The sequence below is a fragment of the Oncorhynchus gorbuscha genome, linkage group LG11 (genome assembly GCF_021184085.1).
Source record: "Oncorhynchus gorbuscha isolate QuinsamMale2020 ecotype Even-year linkage group LG11, OgorEven_v1.0, whole genome shotgun sequence".
NCBI classification, from domain to species: domain Eukaryota; kingdom Metazoa; phylum Chordata; class Actinopteri; order Salmoniformes; family Salmonidae; genus Oncorhynchus; species Oncorhynchus gorbuscha.
This window is the reverse complement of record NC_060183.1, coordinates 17,029,089-17,044,478: the sequence shown is the minus strand read 5'-3', so window position 1 is coordinate 17,044,478 and position 15,390 is coordinate 17,029,089. Positions and strand designations below refer to the sequence as shown.

The 15,390-nt window shown below is 45.0% G+C and overlaps 1 protein-coding gene across 2 annotated transcripts in view; it reads left to right on the top strand.

Annotated features, from left to right (window-relative positions):
- Positions 1 to 15,390, top strand: part of grid1b (glutamate receptor, ionotropic, delta 1b) — a 413,343-nt gene that overhangs the window by 252,419 nt on the left and 145,534 nt on the right. For both annotated transcript variants that reach the window (XM_046368710.1, XM_046368709.1), the window contains exon 4: positions 4,029 to 4,234. In XM_046368710.1, the coding sequence (XP_046224666.1) occupies positions 4,029 to 4,234 (206 nt within the window). The remainder of the gene's footprint in view (positions 1 to 4,028; positions 4,235 to 15,390) is intronic.

The following is a 15,390-nucleotide window of genomic DNA, read 5'->3' as shown; positions in this document are numbered from 1 at the left end:
ATGGAAACATAGACTAAGCCGAGTTTTTGCCACTCCGGAGAGAGGAAGCAGCATATGAGTACGGTAGAGAGCCAAACATAACTCACCACAAGGCACATGTCAATCCAAAATAGATAAGAGGAGAAGGAGAGATTTTTTTAAATAACCCACCTGTCACCACACAACTCTCTTTCCCAGACATTTCAAACTTCTCACTTGGGTGATAGCTGAAGAGGTTATAACACCAAGAAGAGCATTCAACATGATGCAAATAAGATGTAATTCTAGCAATGAAAACGCTCTATTCTGGGCTGAATTGTGACTTCCAGACAAAGGAAGATGACTTGTATATGGGGGGCCTTGGTGCTAGCTACAAGAGCCCACAGGATAGGCTAGGACTGTGAGTAAGAAGCCCCGAGAACACAATAAAGTAAGCATTGATTTACCCAGGCCTCCTCCACAACTCTCCCTCAGCTGAACACTCACTCAACTGCCTACAGCGGAGATGGGCAGGCAGGCAATTTACTCCACAGTGTGGGATCAGGGTTGCTCTGTTCTGTTCTGCTGTTATTCAAGCCAAAACACTGCAAAAGTTCAAAGCATGGTGTTTTTTGTGTGCATTTATGTATATTACAGTCCTTGTCAGCATGTAGAGAATGCATTATTTTTGTATTCTAGTCATGGGTTAACAATAGAAGTACCATGTTGTAACGATCACAGTGACAAGATTACATTTACTTTTACATTTAGTCAAAATATTGTAAAATGGTTTTCTTTGCATTATTTGTAACTTATTTTGTACATAATGTTTCTGCAACCGTATCTTATGGCAAAAAAGAGCTTCTGGACATCAGGACAGCGATCACTCACCTCGGATTAGACAAATCATTTTTGTTCAACAAGCAGGACGCCCAGTACGTACTTCAAACACCCGACAAGGCCAACATCCCCGTCATTGGCAAGAGAAAGAGACGCAGGTACAGATGTCATTTAGCGGGGTGCCTCGTAAGGATACGCAGAAGGCGACTGGGAAAGCTGCCGTTACCGTCAATATTACTTGCCAACGTGCAATCATTGGACAATAAATTAGACGAGTTACGATCACGAATATCATACCAATGTGACATCAGAAACTGTAACATCTTATGTTTCACGGAATCGTGGCTGAATGATGACAAGGATATTCAGCTAGCCGGATATACACTGCACCAGCTAGATAGAACAGCACACTCCGGTAAGACAAGGGGTGGTGGTCTTTGCATATTTGTAAAGATCAGCTGGTGCATGAAATCTAAGTCTAAGTCTCTGGATTTTGCTCACCTGAAGTAGAGTATCTTATGATAAGGTGTAGACCCCACTATGTGCCAAGAGAGTTTTCATCCATACCTTTCGTGGCTGTTTATTTATCACCAGTCAGCCACTGCACTCAGCCAGCTGTATAAGGAAATAAGCAAACAAGAAACCGCACACCGAGAGGCGGCGCTCCTAGTGGCTGGGTACTTTAATGCAAGGAAACTTTAATCAGTTCTACCTAATTTCTATCAACATGTTAAATGCGCTCACCTATACTCCACTCAGAGAGGCATAGAAAGCTCTCGCTCGCCCTCCATTTGGTAAATCTGACCACAATTCTATCCTCCCGATTCCTGCTTACAAGCAAATATTAAAACAGGAAGCACCAGAAACTCGGTCTATAAAATAGTGGTCAGATGAAGCAGATGCTAAACTGCAAGACTGTTTGCTAGCACAGACTGGAACATGTTCCGGGATTCTTCCGGTGGCTTTAAAGAGTACACCACATCAGTCACTGGCTTTATCAATAAGTGCATCGAGGACGTCGTCCCCACAGTGACTGAACGTACATACCCCGACCAGAAGCCATGGATTACAGGCAACATTCGCACAGAGCTAAGGGGTAGAGCTGTCAATTTCAAGGTGCGGGACTCTAACCCGGAACCTAATAAGAAATCCTGCCATGCCATCAGACAAACCATCAAACAGGCAAAGCGCCAATACAGGGCTAAGATTGAATCGTACTACACCGGCTCCGACGCTCGTCTTATGTGGCAGGGCTTGCAAACTATTACAGACTACAAAGGGAAGCACAGCCGCGAGCTGCACAGTGACACAAGCCTACCTGACGAGCTAAATCACTTCTATGCTCGCTTCGAGTCAAGCAACACTGAGGCATGCATGAGAGCATCAGCCGTTCCGGACGACTGTGTGATCACGTTCTCCGCAGGCGAGTGAGTAAGACCTTTAAACAGGTCAACATTTACAAGGCCGCAGGGCCAGACAGATTACCAGGACGTGTTCTCCGGGCATGTGCTCACCAACTGGCAGGTGTCTTCACTGATATTTTCAACATCTCCCTGATTGAGTCTGTAATACCAACATGTTTTAAGCAGACCACCATAGTGCTTTGAAAGGCTGGTAATGGCTCACATTATCACCATTATCCTAGAAACCCTCGACCCACTCCAATTTACATACCACCGAAACTGATTCAGAGATGGTGCAATCTCTTTTGCACTCCACACCGCCCTTTCCCACCTGGACAAAAGGAACACCTATGTGAGAATGCTATTTATTGACTACAGCTCAGCGTTCAACACCATAGTACCCTCAAAGCTCATCACTAAGCTAAGGATCCTCAGACTAAACACCTCCCTCTGCAACTGGATCCTGGACTTCCTGACGGGCCACCCCCACGTGGTGAGGGTAGATAGCAACATATCCACCACGCTGAGCCTCAACACTGGAACCCCTCAGGGGTGTGTGCTCAGTCCCCTTCTGTACTCCCTGTTCACCCACGACTGCATGACCAGGCACAACTCCAACACCATCATAAAGTTTGCAGATGATACAACAGTGGTAGGCCTGATCACCGACAACAACGAGACAGCCTATAGGGAGGAGGTCAGAGACCTGGCCTGGTGGTACCAGAATAACAACCTATCCCTCAACATGATCAAGACAAAGGAGATGATTATGGATTACAGGAAAGCGAGGACCGAGCATGCCCCAATTCTCATCGACAGGGCTGTAGTGGAGCAGGTTGAGAGTTTCAAGTTCCTTGGTGTCCACATCACCAACAAACTAGAATGGTCCAAACACACCAAGACCGTTGTGGAGAGGGCACGACAAAGTTCTATTAGTTCTATTACCAGGCGGTGTCAGAGGAAAGCCTTAAAAATGGTCAAAGACCCCAGCCACCTCAATCATAGACTGTTCTCTCTACTACCGCATGGCAAGCGGTACCGGAGTGCCAAGTCTAGGACCAAAAGGTTTCTCAACAGTATTTACCCCTAAGCCATAAGACTCTTGAACAAGTAATCAAATAGCAACCCAGACTATTTCCATTGCCCCCCAACCCCTCTTTTACGCTGCTACTCTCTGTTTTTTCATATATGCATAGTCACTTGAACTATACATTCATGTACATACTACCTCAATTAGCCCGAATAACTGGTGCCCCCGCATATTGGCTACCTGGACTGTCTGCATTGTGTCACGCCACCCTCCACCCGCCACCCACCAACCCCTCTTTTACGCTACTGCTAATCTCTGTTTATCATATATGCATAGTCACTTTAACCATACTTACAGTACATGTACATACTTCCTCAATTAGCCCGAGTAACCGTTGCCTGTATATTGCCTCACTACTGTATATAGCCTCGCTAGGTGTTATTTTTTCACTGTATTTTTACTGTTGTAATTTATGTATCTACTTATCTATTGTTCACCTAATACCTATACCTATTTTTTACTTGAACATCTCACTGTTGGTTAGGGCCTGTATGTAATAATTTCACATTCAGCGCACGTGACAAATACACTTTGATTTGTAATATGCTATTGAAAGGGGATTTTGAGTGAAATCTGAGTGGAAAGTGCAATGGATGCCTAATTATACAATAAGCTTCAATTTCTCATAGGGATCTGCAGGAGGATGGAGGGGTTTCTGAGTTCAGAGTCAGTGGGTTCAGAGTCAGTGAGTCCAGTCAGTCCAACCCCACTCATCCACCTCTCCTCCCTCCCCTCAGATATCCGCGGCCTACAGGGTTTCCTGGACCAGACGTCTCGGCAGGGGCTGGACGTATCTCTACAGAGAGTGGACAGGAACATCAGTAAGGTCTTCTCGAACCTCTTCAACACCATGAGGACAGAGGAGCTCAACCGCTACAGGGACACACTGAGACGGGCCATCCTACTGCTCAGCCCCCGAGGAGCTCAGGTCTTCATCCAACAGGTACGTGGCAGCATTAAGGCCTAGATATAGCCACACACATATGCTCGTGGGTCCACACACACACACACACACACACACACACACACACACACACACACACACACACACACACACACACACACACACACACACACACACACACACACACACACACACACACACACACACACACACACACACACACACACACACACACACACACACACACACACACACACACACGCGCAGGTATGTCTGAGCACACCAACACACATGTAGTTTACCTGCTCTGTGCGTACAAACAGAAACCAGAAAAACACATACACACATAGCCATACACCAACTTGCCCACACACACAGTACTTGTAAGACAATTAGTATTGACCTCCATGACACACTGTCAGTCAATTAATCAATCACATTTATTTTTTAAAGCCCTTTTTACAACAGAGGTTTTCACAGAGTGCTGTACAGACACCCAGCCTAAAAACCCGAAAGAGCAAGCATATTGCAGCTGCAGAAGCACAGCAGCTAGGAAAAACTCCCTAAACAAGCAGGAGCCTAGGAAGAAATGTAGAGAGGAACCAGACTCTGTTAGGTGGCCAGTCCTCTTCTGGCTGTGCTGGGTAGAGATTATAGGAGGACATGGCCTCTTGTTCTTCAAGACGATTGTGATCATATTGGTATTCCCCCACTGGACCAGGCCACCATATGGCATGGGGGCATTGCCTATCATTAGATAGTACGCATGACTCCTTATAGCTCAGTCTGTCACGTGTCCCGGAGATGTGTCCTGGGATTCAGGCTCAGCACCGCAGAGCAGAGCAGATGGCCTGTCCACGGCTAACAGACAGAGTGGAGACGGAACACGGTTCTCATGCATATGGATGTGTCAGTTCTCCAAGCCTCAGCCAAGGCAGGCTGTATTTTTAGAAGTCTTCATTTTAGCAGCCAATCAGAGGGGAAGGAGTAACCGTGGCACCTCTCTCTGACTCGGCAGCTGCATCGAACTGGGCGCTGGATGGCAGCTAGTTGCTTTAATGCCTCATCGTACTCCGACTCCCAACGCTACTCTGCCTCTACCGAGAAATGTTTGTGAATAATTTAATTAGCTGTACTGCTCTTTGAAACAGACACGTTGTTCCTCGATCATACAGCAAAATAACACTGTCTGTCTGTCCGTCCGTCCGTCTGTCTGGACAGAGTCTGCTGTACTTACATCTGTTCTGTCCAGCCTCCAGACAGATAGACAGACATACAGACTGTCTGTCTTTAAGTTGGTGTGTTCTTTTGGTTAAAGGGGAGAATTAGACTCCTTGGTTAATGATGAGTGTTAAATGGCTTTACAATGGGTTGACAAGTGACTTTCCCATCAACTTGACGGGTTAAGGCCTCTTGATCCTCTCTGATTCCCAAGTTGTCTAGACCTGGCTGTAGTTAGCAGCTCTGTCAACCAGGTGTGTTATTTGGAATTCTTCTTCTTCCTTCTCCTGTGACTTCATGGCATGCTGTTATGCTTGCTTTATGGCCTTTAACCCCTTACAGTGAAGCAGGAGCCATGGAGAACCCTGAGCCAGGGCAACACAAAAATGGAACTGAACTCCCATCCCCTGCTGTTGTGCCCTTGAGCAAGGCTATTTTATTCTAAGTGCATATGTTGTGTTCCTATTCAGCCAGTGCATAGGTAGTTCATATGTATAGCCGGGGTGCTGGTGGGCAAGATGCAGTCTTTATGCCGTTTGAGAAATGAAATGACGCAGACACCTGTCTTGTTTTGACATGTGAGCACTAGGGCTGTTGCAGTGAACATATTACAGCCACACCGGTGGTTACGAGTCATGAGAGCAGTCAAATTCCACATGACCGTTTAGTCACGTAATTAGGTTCTCCAAGCTCTGATTCTGCTGCTGATCATTAGTAGCCTATCAAACTTGCTAACTGACAGAGACTCTGCACTCTATTGTCCCTCTAATCACTCTGACATCAATGCAAATGTATTCGAAAATCCAATCAAACACTTCATGAGAGCCCATGAGCTCATGTTGCGCAACATTTCAATAGGCTATGCAATTGCAGGAGAGAACAGAGTGATGGCTTCTAATAAAAAGAGGAGGATCCTATCAGTTTTCTATAGAAATACTATATTTATTTCTCAACTTTCCTAATATTAAGCACATTTCTTATATTTACTACAAGAATAGAGCCTACCTGGCCGCCATTAAAATAAACCACGGGAAAAAGCATTCTTCGTTCGCTATTTAAGTGCATAAATTACATGTATTTTTTCCCCCATGCCCCTGTTTCGATACAGGGGCATGATAATGGTCCATTCTATATCAAAACTAATGTCACAAATATATTATGTAGCATCTGTAAAGACAGGGTTAAAATAAACATAATAAAAAGTATGTTTGAATGATACCGAGGGGCAGTGTTTTTACAATTAATGCCGGTTTGCCTGAGGCTGATGTTGTGCAGGTGTTTGTATACATGCATATACACACACTCTCATTCAAATAAACGCATACAAGAACACACACATACTGTACATGTAATAGTGCCAGACATTCACCCAAACAGTTGGCATTGCTGTTATGATTTTAGTTGTCCTTGATATCCTTTTTATGCCTTGTTATTTGCTGCTATTTGCTGTTATTTGCTGTCTTTAGTTCATTCTCCTGGTTGTTGGTGCATTGGGGGGTTCTTGGGGATGGGGAATGGAATTAATTGTATTTTTTTCTCGAATGGTTGAGGGACAGCTATTGGGGTACTGTGGGGGATCTTGGAGGGTTCTGGTTCATGTGTTTTAGTCTGGTGGGAGATCTGTTAACGAGCCCTTGAGCAGGGCATTGACCATGGATGCTTCTATGTGTCGCTATGAATGGGAGTCTGTTGGATGACTGGTGTGGTGTAGTTGTTGAGCGGCTTCACTGCAAGTATATTGTATGTTTCGGATATTCAATTAAAAACATTTAATTAAAAAAGACAAGATTAAATCAAGAATAATCTTATGGGTGAAAATATCATCCTATCCCTTGCAAATTACAGTTGAAGTCGGAAGTTTACATACACCTTAGCCAAAGACATTTCAACTCAGTTTTTCACAATTCCTGACATTTAATCCTCGTAAAAATTCTTCCCACAATAAATTGGGTGTATTATGGCCCATTTCTCCTGACAGAGCTTGTGCAGCAGAGTCAGGGACTATGGTGGTCTTCTTAAAACATGCTGGTATTACAGACTCGGATAGGGAGTGGTCGAAAATGTCAGTGAAGACACTTGCCAGTTGGTCAGCGCATGCACGCAGTACACATCCTGGTGATCCGTCTGGCTCAGCGGATTTGTGAATGTTGACCTTTTTAAAGGTCTTACTCACATCGGCTGTGGAGAGCGTGATCACACAGTCTTCCGGAACAGCTGGTGCTCTCATGTATGTTTCAGTATTATTTGCCTCGTTACGGTCGTAGAAGTAGTTTAGCTCATCTGGTAGGCTTGTGTCACTGGGCAGCTCTCGACTGTGCTTCCGTTTGTATTCTGTAATGGTTTGCAAGCCCTGCCACATCCGACGAGCATCAGAGCCAGTGTAGTACGATTCGATCTTAGTCCTGTATTGATGCTTTGCCTGTTTGATGGTTCGTCGGAGGGCATAGCGGGATTTCTTATAAGCTTCCGGGTGAGAGTCCCGCTCCTTGAAAGCGGCAGCTCTAGCCTTTAGCTCAGAGTGTATGCCTCCTGTAATCCATGTATTCTGGTTGGGGTATGTACGTTCAGTCACTGTGGGGACGACGTCCTCAATGCACTTATTGATGAAGCCAATGACTGATGTGGTGTACTCCTCAATGCCATCGGAACATATTCCAATCTGTGCTAGCAAAACATTCCTGTAGCTTAGCATCTGCTTTCTCAGACCACTTTTTTTTATTGATCGAGTCACTGGTGCTTCCTGCTTTAAGTTTAGCTTGTAAGCAGGAATCAAGAGGATAGAATTATGGTCAGATTTGCCAAATGGAGGGCGAGGGAGAGCTTTGTATGTGTCTCTGTGTCTGAGTATAGGTGGTCCAGAGTTTTTATTCCTCTGGTTGCACATTTAACATGCTGATAGAAATTTGGTAAAATAGATTTAAGTTTCCATGCATTAAAGTCCCTACTAGGAGCACCGCCTCTGGGTGAGCGTTTTCCTGTTTGCTTATGGCGGAATACAGCTCATTCAATGCTGTCTTAGTGCCAGCCTCTGACTGTGGTGGTATGTAAACAGCTACAAAGTATACAGATGATAACTCTCTCGATAGGTAGTGTGGTCTACAGCTTATCATGAGATACTCTACCTCAGACGAGCAATAGCTCGAGACTTCCTTAGATATTGTACACCAGCTGTTGTTTACAAAAAATACATATACCGCTCCCCCTTGTCTTACCAGGTGCCGCTGTTCTATCCTGCCGGTACATCGCATAACCAGCCAGCTGAATGTTGATGTTGTTGACGTTCAGGCACGTTACAGTTTTTAATGTTCCGTTGGTAGTTTAATTTTCAGCGTATCTCATTGATTTTATTGTCCACAAATGTGGCTAGTAGAATGGATGGAAGTGGGGGTTTATTTGATCGCCTATGAATTCTCAGAAGGCTCGGGGGCCTGTTCCCGGGGAATAAGTGTATCCTTCGCGTCTGACTCGTCAGAGTCGTGTAAGGAAAAAGAGGACTCTGCTATTCCATGGTGAGTAATCGCAGTCCAGATGTCTAGAAGTTATTTTCATAAGAAAAGGTTAGCGGCAACATTATGTACAAAATAAGTACAAAATAAGTTACAAACACACATAAACTAACAAAAAACACAATCGGCCGGGGGCACCTAAAACATCTGCCATTGTCACGTTCTGACCCTAGTTCTTGTGTTATTTGTTTGTTTTAGTTGGTCAGGACGTGAGTTGGGTGGGCATTCTATGTTTTGTGTTTCTAGGTTGGTTTTCTGTGTTCGGCCTAGTATGGTTCTCAGTCAGAGGCAGGTGTTGTTAGTTGTCTCTGATTGAGAATCATACTTAGGGAGCCTGGGTTTCACTGTTGTTTTGTGGGTGATTGTTTCCGTGTCTGTGTTTGTTCGCCACGCGGTACTGTTTCGGTTTTGGAGGAAAGGAAAAGGAGGAAAACCTTTACAGCCATCCTCTCCGGCTCCATCTTATGGAGGACAACTCAGAGTATGCTCTTCTTTTCTTCATATCATGCTTCTTTAGACCTGTCTAAAATAAATAATGGATTTACTGTGAAGGTGGAGGCCATATTGCATGGATTTATAAGACTTTTAAATATGGCTTGTAGGCTCTGTGCGGAAGCCAGGAGATGCTAAATGTTTTTATGTTAATTAATACCGTGAGACCGACAGTTATTTGCTTGACAATCACCGGCTGACACAATTTTGTGACAGTCACAGACCTAGTGAGCATTTTTCCTTGGTGAGCTTTGGAACAAAACTCAAGGTCTTTCGTAAAGAGACCTTCCAGCGTTTCTTTACACAATCCCACGCCGCCGCCATTGGGCAGTCGGATGTTTAGTTTGAGGACAAGAAACACCCTGACGGCCTGGTCCTGATCCCGCAGTAGCTCCGTATGAGAATCAGTGGTCGAGCATCGAAGGAGAGTAGAAACACATATTTATAACACAGTAACACATACACACACACTTAACTCTCCCTCTCTACACACACGCGCACACACACACACACACACACACACACACACACACACACACACACACACACACACACACACACACACACACACACACACACACACACACACACACACACACACACACACACACACACACACACACACACACTATCTCTATGATGAGATTTCCTGTTTGTAATTCATATGTTGCACCGTGTTACGCTAATGCAAGGAAAATCTTTGACATTTTATCTCATTTTGATTGAGGACGGCACGCGGAACGTTATGTTTGATTTAGAGGTTGTATCCCACAAATAATAATGGAAATGATCAAGCATTTGGTCGTCACCCAGTAAGCAAGCATAAAGAATGGGTTGGCGTTCAGTGCTACTGAGAGTAAATCTATGCATAGACGTGGCGGGGTGGTGAACCACTGTGTACAGGAATAGCCAGGCTTTGATGATTGATTCTGTTTTCCATGTCTGGGTTCTTTTGTTCCCTCCCGTGACTACGGCAGATGAGCACTCACCGACAGGCTAGGGTAAGATGACATGGCTTACACACCATGTTCATTAGTAAAAGCACAAGGTGAATAGCCCCTTTATGAAAATGTATTGAGATGTGACAAGAAAGTGTTTTCAAGCGTAAATGCTCATCGCATATCCACTTGTGATTCAATAAACTATGATTCCAGAATACAATCCGTGATAGCTGCTGTGAAATATAATGATGCTTCACTCTGATGATCCCCTACCCAAACACTCCACACTCATGCTTAGTAGCCATTTTGTAAGCAATCCATAGCCTAAGCTGCAGGACACAGGGAGTGAATGCACTTATGAGAGCAGTGTCTCACACAGCCTACCTCGCTGAGTCTCTTATTAAATCTAGAGTGGCTGGGAGGAGAGTTGTGTCGTAAATCTATCTGTCTGATCTCTCTTTTCTTTCTTCCTTTTTGAGAGAGGGAGAGAGCGAGAGAGGGGTGGCAAGACAGAGATGCGGGAGAATGGGGGAGAGAGAGAGAGAGGGAGAGTGGGGAGAGAGAGAGAAAGAGAGAGGGAGAATGAGAGAGGGGGGAGAAAGAGAGAGATTGCAAGAGAGAGAATATGAGAGAAAGAGGTTCAGTATGAGACAGACAGAAAGAGGGGGGAGAGACAGAGACAGAGACAGAGAGAGGGGGAGAGAGATACCAACATACAGCCTTTAGTGTGGTGCGCTGTGGTGCCGTCAATTCCCACTGTCATTCTCTAATGGTAGAAAACAGGTTGGCTCGGGCGGCTTGGATTACCGTGGTGCTGGTTGGATGAGAGAAATCATTTGTGCCGCTCCTTTATCTCCTGTGCCTTTGCTGTCCCTTTTGTGAGCGGTAAACGCGGTGACTAAACGCAGAGCGTCTGTTAGAGGCTCAGCGAGCACCCACACACTAGCCCCCGCAGGCTGCTCTGCTCCTTCACGCACACACACACACACACACACACACACACACACACACACACACACACACACACACACACACACACACACACACACACACACACACACACACACACACACACACACACACACACACACACACACACACACACACACACACACACACACACACACACACACACACACACACACACACACACACACACACACACACACACACACAGGCTTCCAGTTCTAACACTCAGTGGAGAGTCTTCAACAGCAGTGTTGAAGAGAATCACCAGCTACACTACTGTGTAAGGCCCATCAGCTACAGTTTCAGCATTCACTACCCACTTTTCTTCTTGTTTTCTCTTTCTTTCCCACTCCTGAGGAGAGGACGTACACTTTGTACCTTGTTTACTTGCTTTAACAATGATGAAAAGGACTAAGTGACTTTAATCGTTTGGCACTGCAATATGAATGGTTTCTGTTTGCCAGCTGCTGGATGTGGTAGCTAGTGGATGCTGTTTTGGCATCTTTGATGTGGGAGTGTGTTATCTGTTCAGACACAGTGGAATCCCAAATAGAACTACAGCTGAATAATAGATGGTCATAGAATAATGTTCTGGGGTGTTACGAGCTCGGTGTGTTCTCCTGTACAGAGTCATATAGAACTTGCATTACAAGCATTCATCTCGCATTGCATCACTTTTCCTCAAGTCAAGGCAACGGTACATGGCAATCCGCATCTGTGTGTAGGTCTTCAACAGAGACATCCAAGATTGTTTGAGAGGCGTTATATCCTTTGAGCTGGCAAGAATATGGCTTACACAATTTACTGGTTGCAGAGAAACTCATTCGCCAGTCTCTCTGCAGAACTGTTACACAGCTACTGTTTAAGGGCTCAAGTTGATGATAGATGGATTGACTGATGGAAAGATTGATGCAAAGAGATTTATGGAACATTTTGGAAAATGTATGGGAGATTGATGGAAAGACTGACGGAAAGATCAATGGAAAGATTGATGGACAGATCAATTGAAGGGTGGATAGAAGTACAGATGCTCAGCTCACCACAACGCTGCTGCTACCGGTCTTACCAAGGCCCCAGATTGTGAAGTGACACCCCTTCTAATCTGTTCCCAACAGCACTGTTCCCTGGTGGGGCTGTGCCAGACCCCATCCAGTCAGTCAGGGTGTGAGTCCCTATCCATGTGTAGTACACTACCTTTGAGCAGCCTTTGGCAGCCCTCTTCCTATGGGGAAGAGGGTGCCATTTGGGACTCAGTCAGGGTGTTCCATCAATCCTCATTCTGCCAGCCTTGCCCATGTTTTTTCTGCCCGCCGAGGAGAGAGGGAGGCTGGGCCGGGACTGTCGTGGCTAGGGGAAGACAGATTGAGTGGCATCGTCCATCAGGCAGCCCAGGAGATGATTGATGACACGTGTTGGACAATCTTCCACCTCCTGTGGAGAGGGTGTGTGTGTGTGTGGGTGAGGAAGGGGGGGGTGAAAGGTTGTGTGTGTGTATGTGTGTGTGTGGGTGAGGAAGGGGGTGGAAGGTTGTGTGTGTGTGTGTGTGTGTGTGTGTGTGTGTGTGTGTGTGTGTGTGTGTGTGTGTGTGTGTGTGTGTGTGTGTGTGTGTGTGTGTGTGTGTGTGTGTGTGTGTGTGTGTGTGTGTGTGTGTGTGTGTGTGTGTGTGGGTGAGGAATGGGGGAGGGGGGTGGAGGGTTGTGTGTGTATGTTTTCACAGTGAATGACAGGACGGCAGGTTTCTTATTAGCCAACCCACCAGCAGGAGGAGAGAGAACAGGGGTTGGTATGAGAGAGATGTAGCTGTGACTCAAACACACACACACACACACCTAACACTCACACACACCTAACAATCACACACATACACACATATACACATACACACATACACACATACACACACACACACACACACACACACACACACACACACACACACACACACACACACACACACACACACACACACACACACACACACACACACACACACACACACACACACACACACACACACACACACACACACACACACATCAAACAACACAAACACATTTGCCTTCAGTATTTTTGTTTGTAAGGTTCAATCTTTTTGTCAAGGGAGTTCATTAATTCTGGTTAGACTTCATGTCGGGCTCGCAGCTGGAGTTGGATGATAAAAAAGCATTTTCAAGCCAATTGCATCTCAAATTCGTCTTATGCAACTTTGCATTTGGTTGAATCCTGATACCTTGGCCTACGTGTAATAGACCCAAAGTCCCCAATGGGATTAAAGCTGGGAAGTTAGTTTCCCAAAATAATGATACAACTCCATGATTGACATTTCATTTTTGGTTTGTCAAAAAGGTTGAGTCATTTGTCAGTCTTGAACAACACAGTGACTAAAGCAGCCCTGTATTCCATTAACCTTGAACATCCACCACAATAGGCCTCTAATGTCCTGCTATCAGACAATAGGTTATCCGGGGGAGACATTTGGAGAAGAGATCAAATTATTGCATTTCAAGTACCATGAACATCTATCACCCACATGCAATTATGCTCTTTCTGGAATAAAGAGTTTACAGTCGTGCCCAATTGAATGTACACTGAATGCACGCATTTAGCTGTCCATAGTGTCAAAACCGTTTCCCGTGGATGTTGACTCCAATGCTTTCCACCGTTGTGTCAAGTTGGCTGGATGTCCTTTTGGGTGGTGGACCATTCTTGAAACACAAGTGAAACTGTTGAGCGTGAAAAACCCAGCAGCGTTGCAGTTCTTGACACATACACATTCGTTAGGAATGTACTGAAGTCAAGGTAAAACGTTGTGAAGTTGAGAATGCCTGGAGTGGGCAAAGCTGTCATCAAGGCAAGAGGGTGGCTACTTTGAAGAAGCTCTATATTTTCATTCGTTTAACACATTCGATTCCATGTGTGTTATTTCATAGATTTGATGTCTTCACTATTATTCTACAATGTAGAAAATAGTACAAATAAAGACAAACCCTTGAATGAGTAGCTGTTGACCGGTAGTGTGAATAGTGAAGTAATGTACAGATACCACAAACAACTACTTAAGTAGTTCAGTTCTACTCAAGTACTTTACACCACAGTTTATGTCTTTCCCGTTCACCCACTGAATGGCACACATACACACAATTCATGTCTCAATTGTCTCAAGGCTCAAGAAGCCTTCTTTATTAACCTGTCTCCTCCCCTACATCGACATTGATTGAAGTGGATTTAACAGGTGACATCAACAAGGGATCATAGATTTCTCCTGGACTCACCTGGTCAGTCTATGTCAAGGAAAGAGCTGTTCCTAAGGTTTTGTACACGAGGTGTATATTGATTTAGGTTTGCACTATCTTGCCAAGATGTCGTGACGCTAATGGAGATACTTGTTTCATTGCTGTTGTACATATGTTGGATCTTAATTTGAGCCAACTTGCTACAGCAGGAAAATAATCCTGCAACAACAGGAAATGTGAATTATTAATCCAGTTATAAAAGTTAGAAGCCTTTTTCTCTCTCTCTCTCTCTCTCTCTCTCTCTCTCTCTCTCTCTCTCTCTCTCTCTCTCTCTCTCTCTCTCTCTCTCTCTCTCTCTCTCTCTCTCTCTCTCTCTCTCTCTCTCTCTCTCTCTCTCTCAATTCAATTCCATTTGAGGACTTTATTGGCATGATAAACATATGTTTACATTGCCAAAGCAAGTGAAATAGATAATAAACAAAAGTGAAATAAACCATAAAGAATTTACTCTCAGTGCCTCCGTCGCTGTCTCTACTCTCTCTCTCTCTCTCTCTCTCTCTCTCTCTCTCTCTCTCTCTCTCTCTCTCTCTCTCTCTCTCTCTCTCTCTCTCTCTCTCTCTCAGTCTCTCTCGCTCTCGGTCTCTCTCTCTCTCCCCTTCCCTCTCTCTTTCTCTGTCTCTCTCTTTCTTCCTTCCTTCCTTTCTCTCTCTCTCTCTCTCTCTCTCTCTCTCTCTCTCTCTCTCTCTCTCTCTCTCTCTCTCTCTCTCTCTCTCTCTCTCTCTCTCTCTCCCTTTTCCCTCACATATTACCTGCCTCATTAGTTGTGCTGTCTT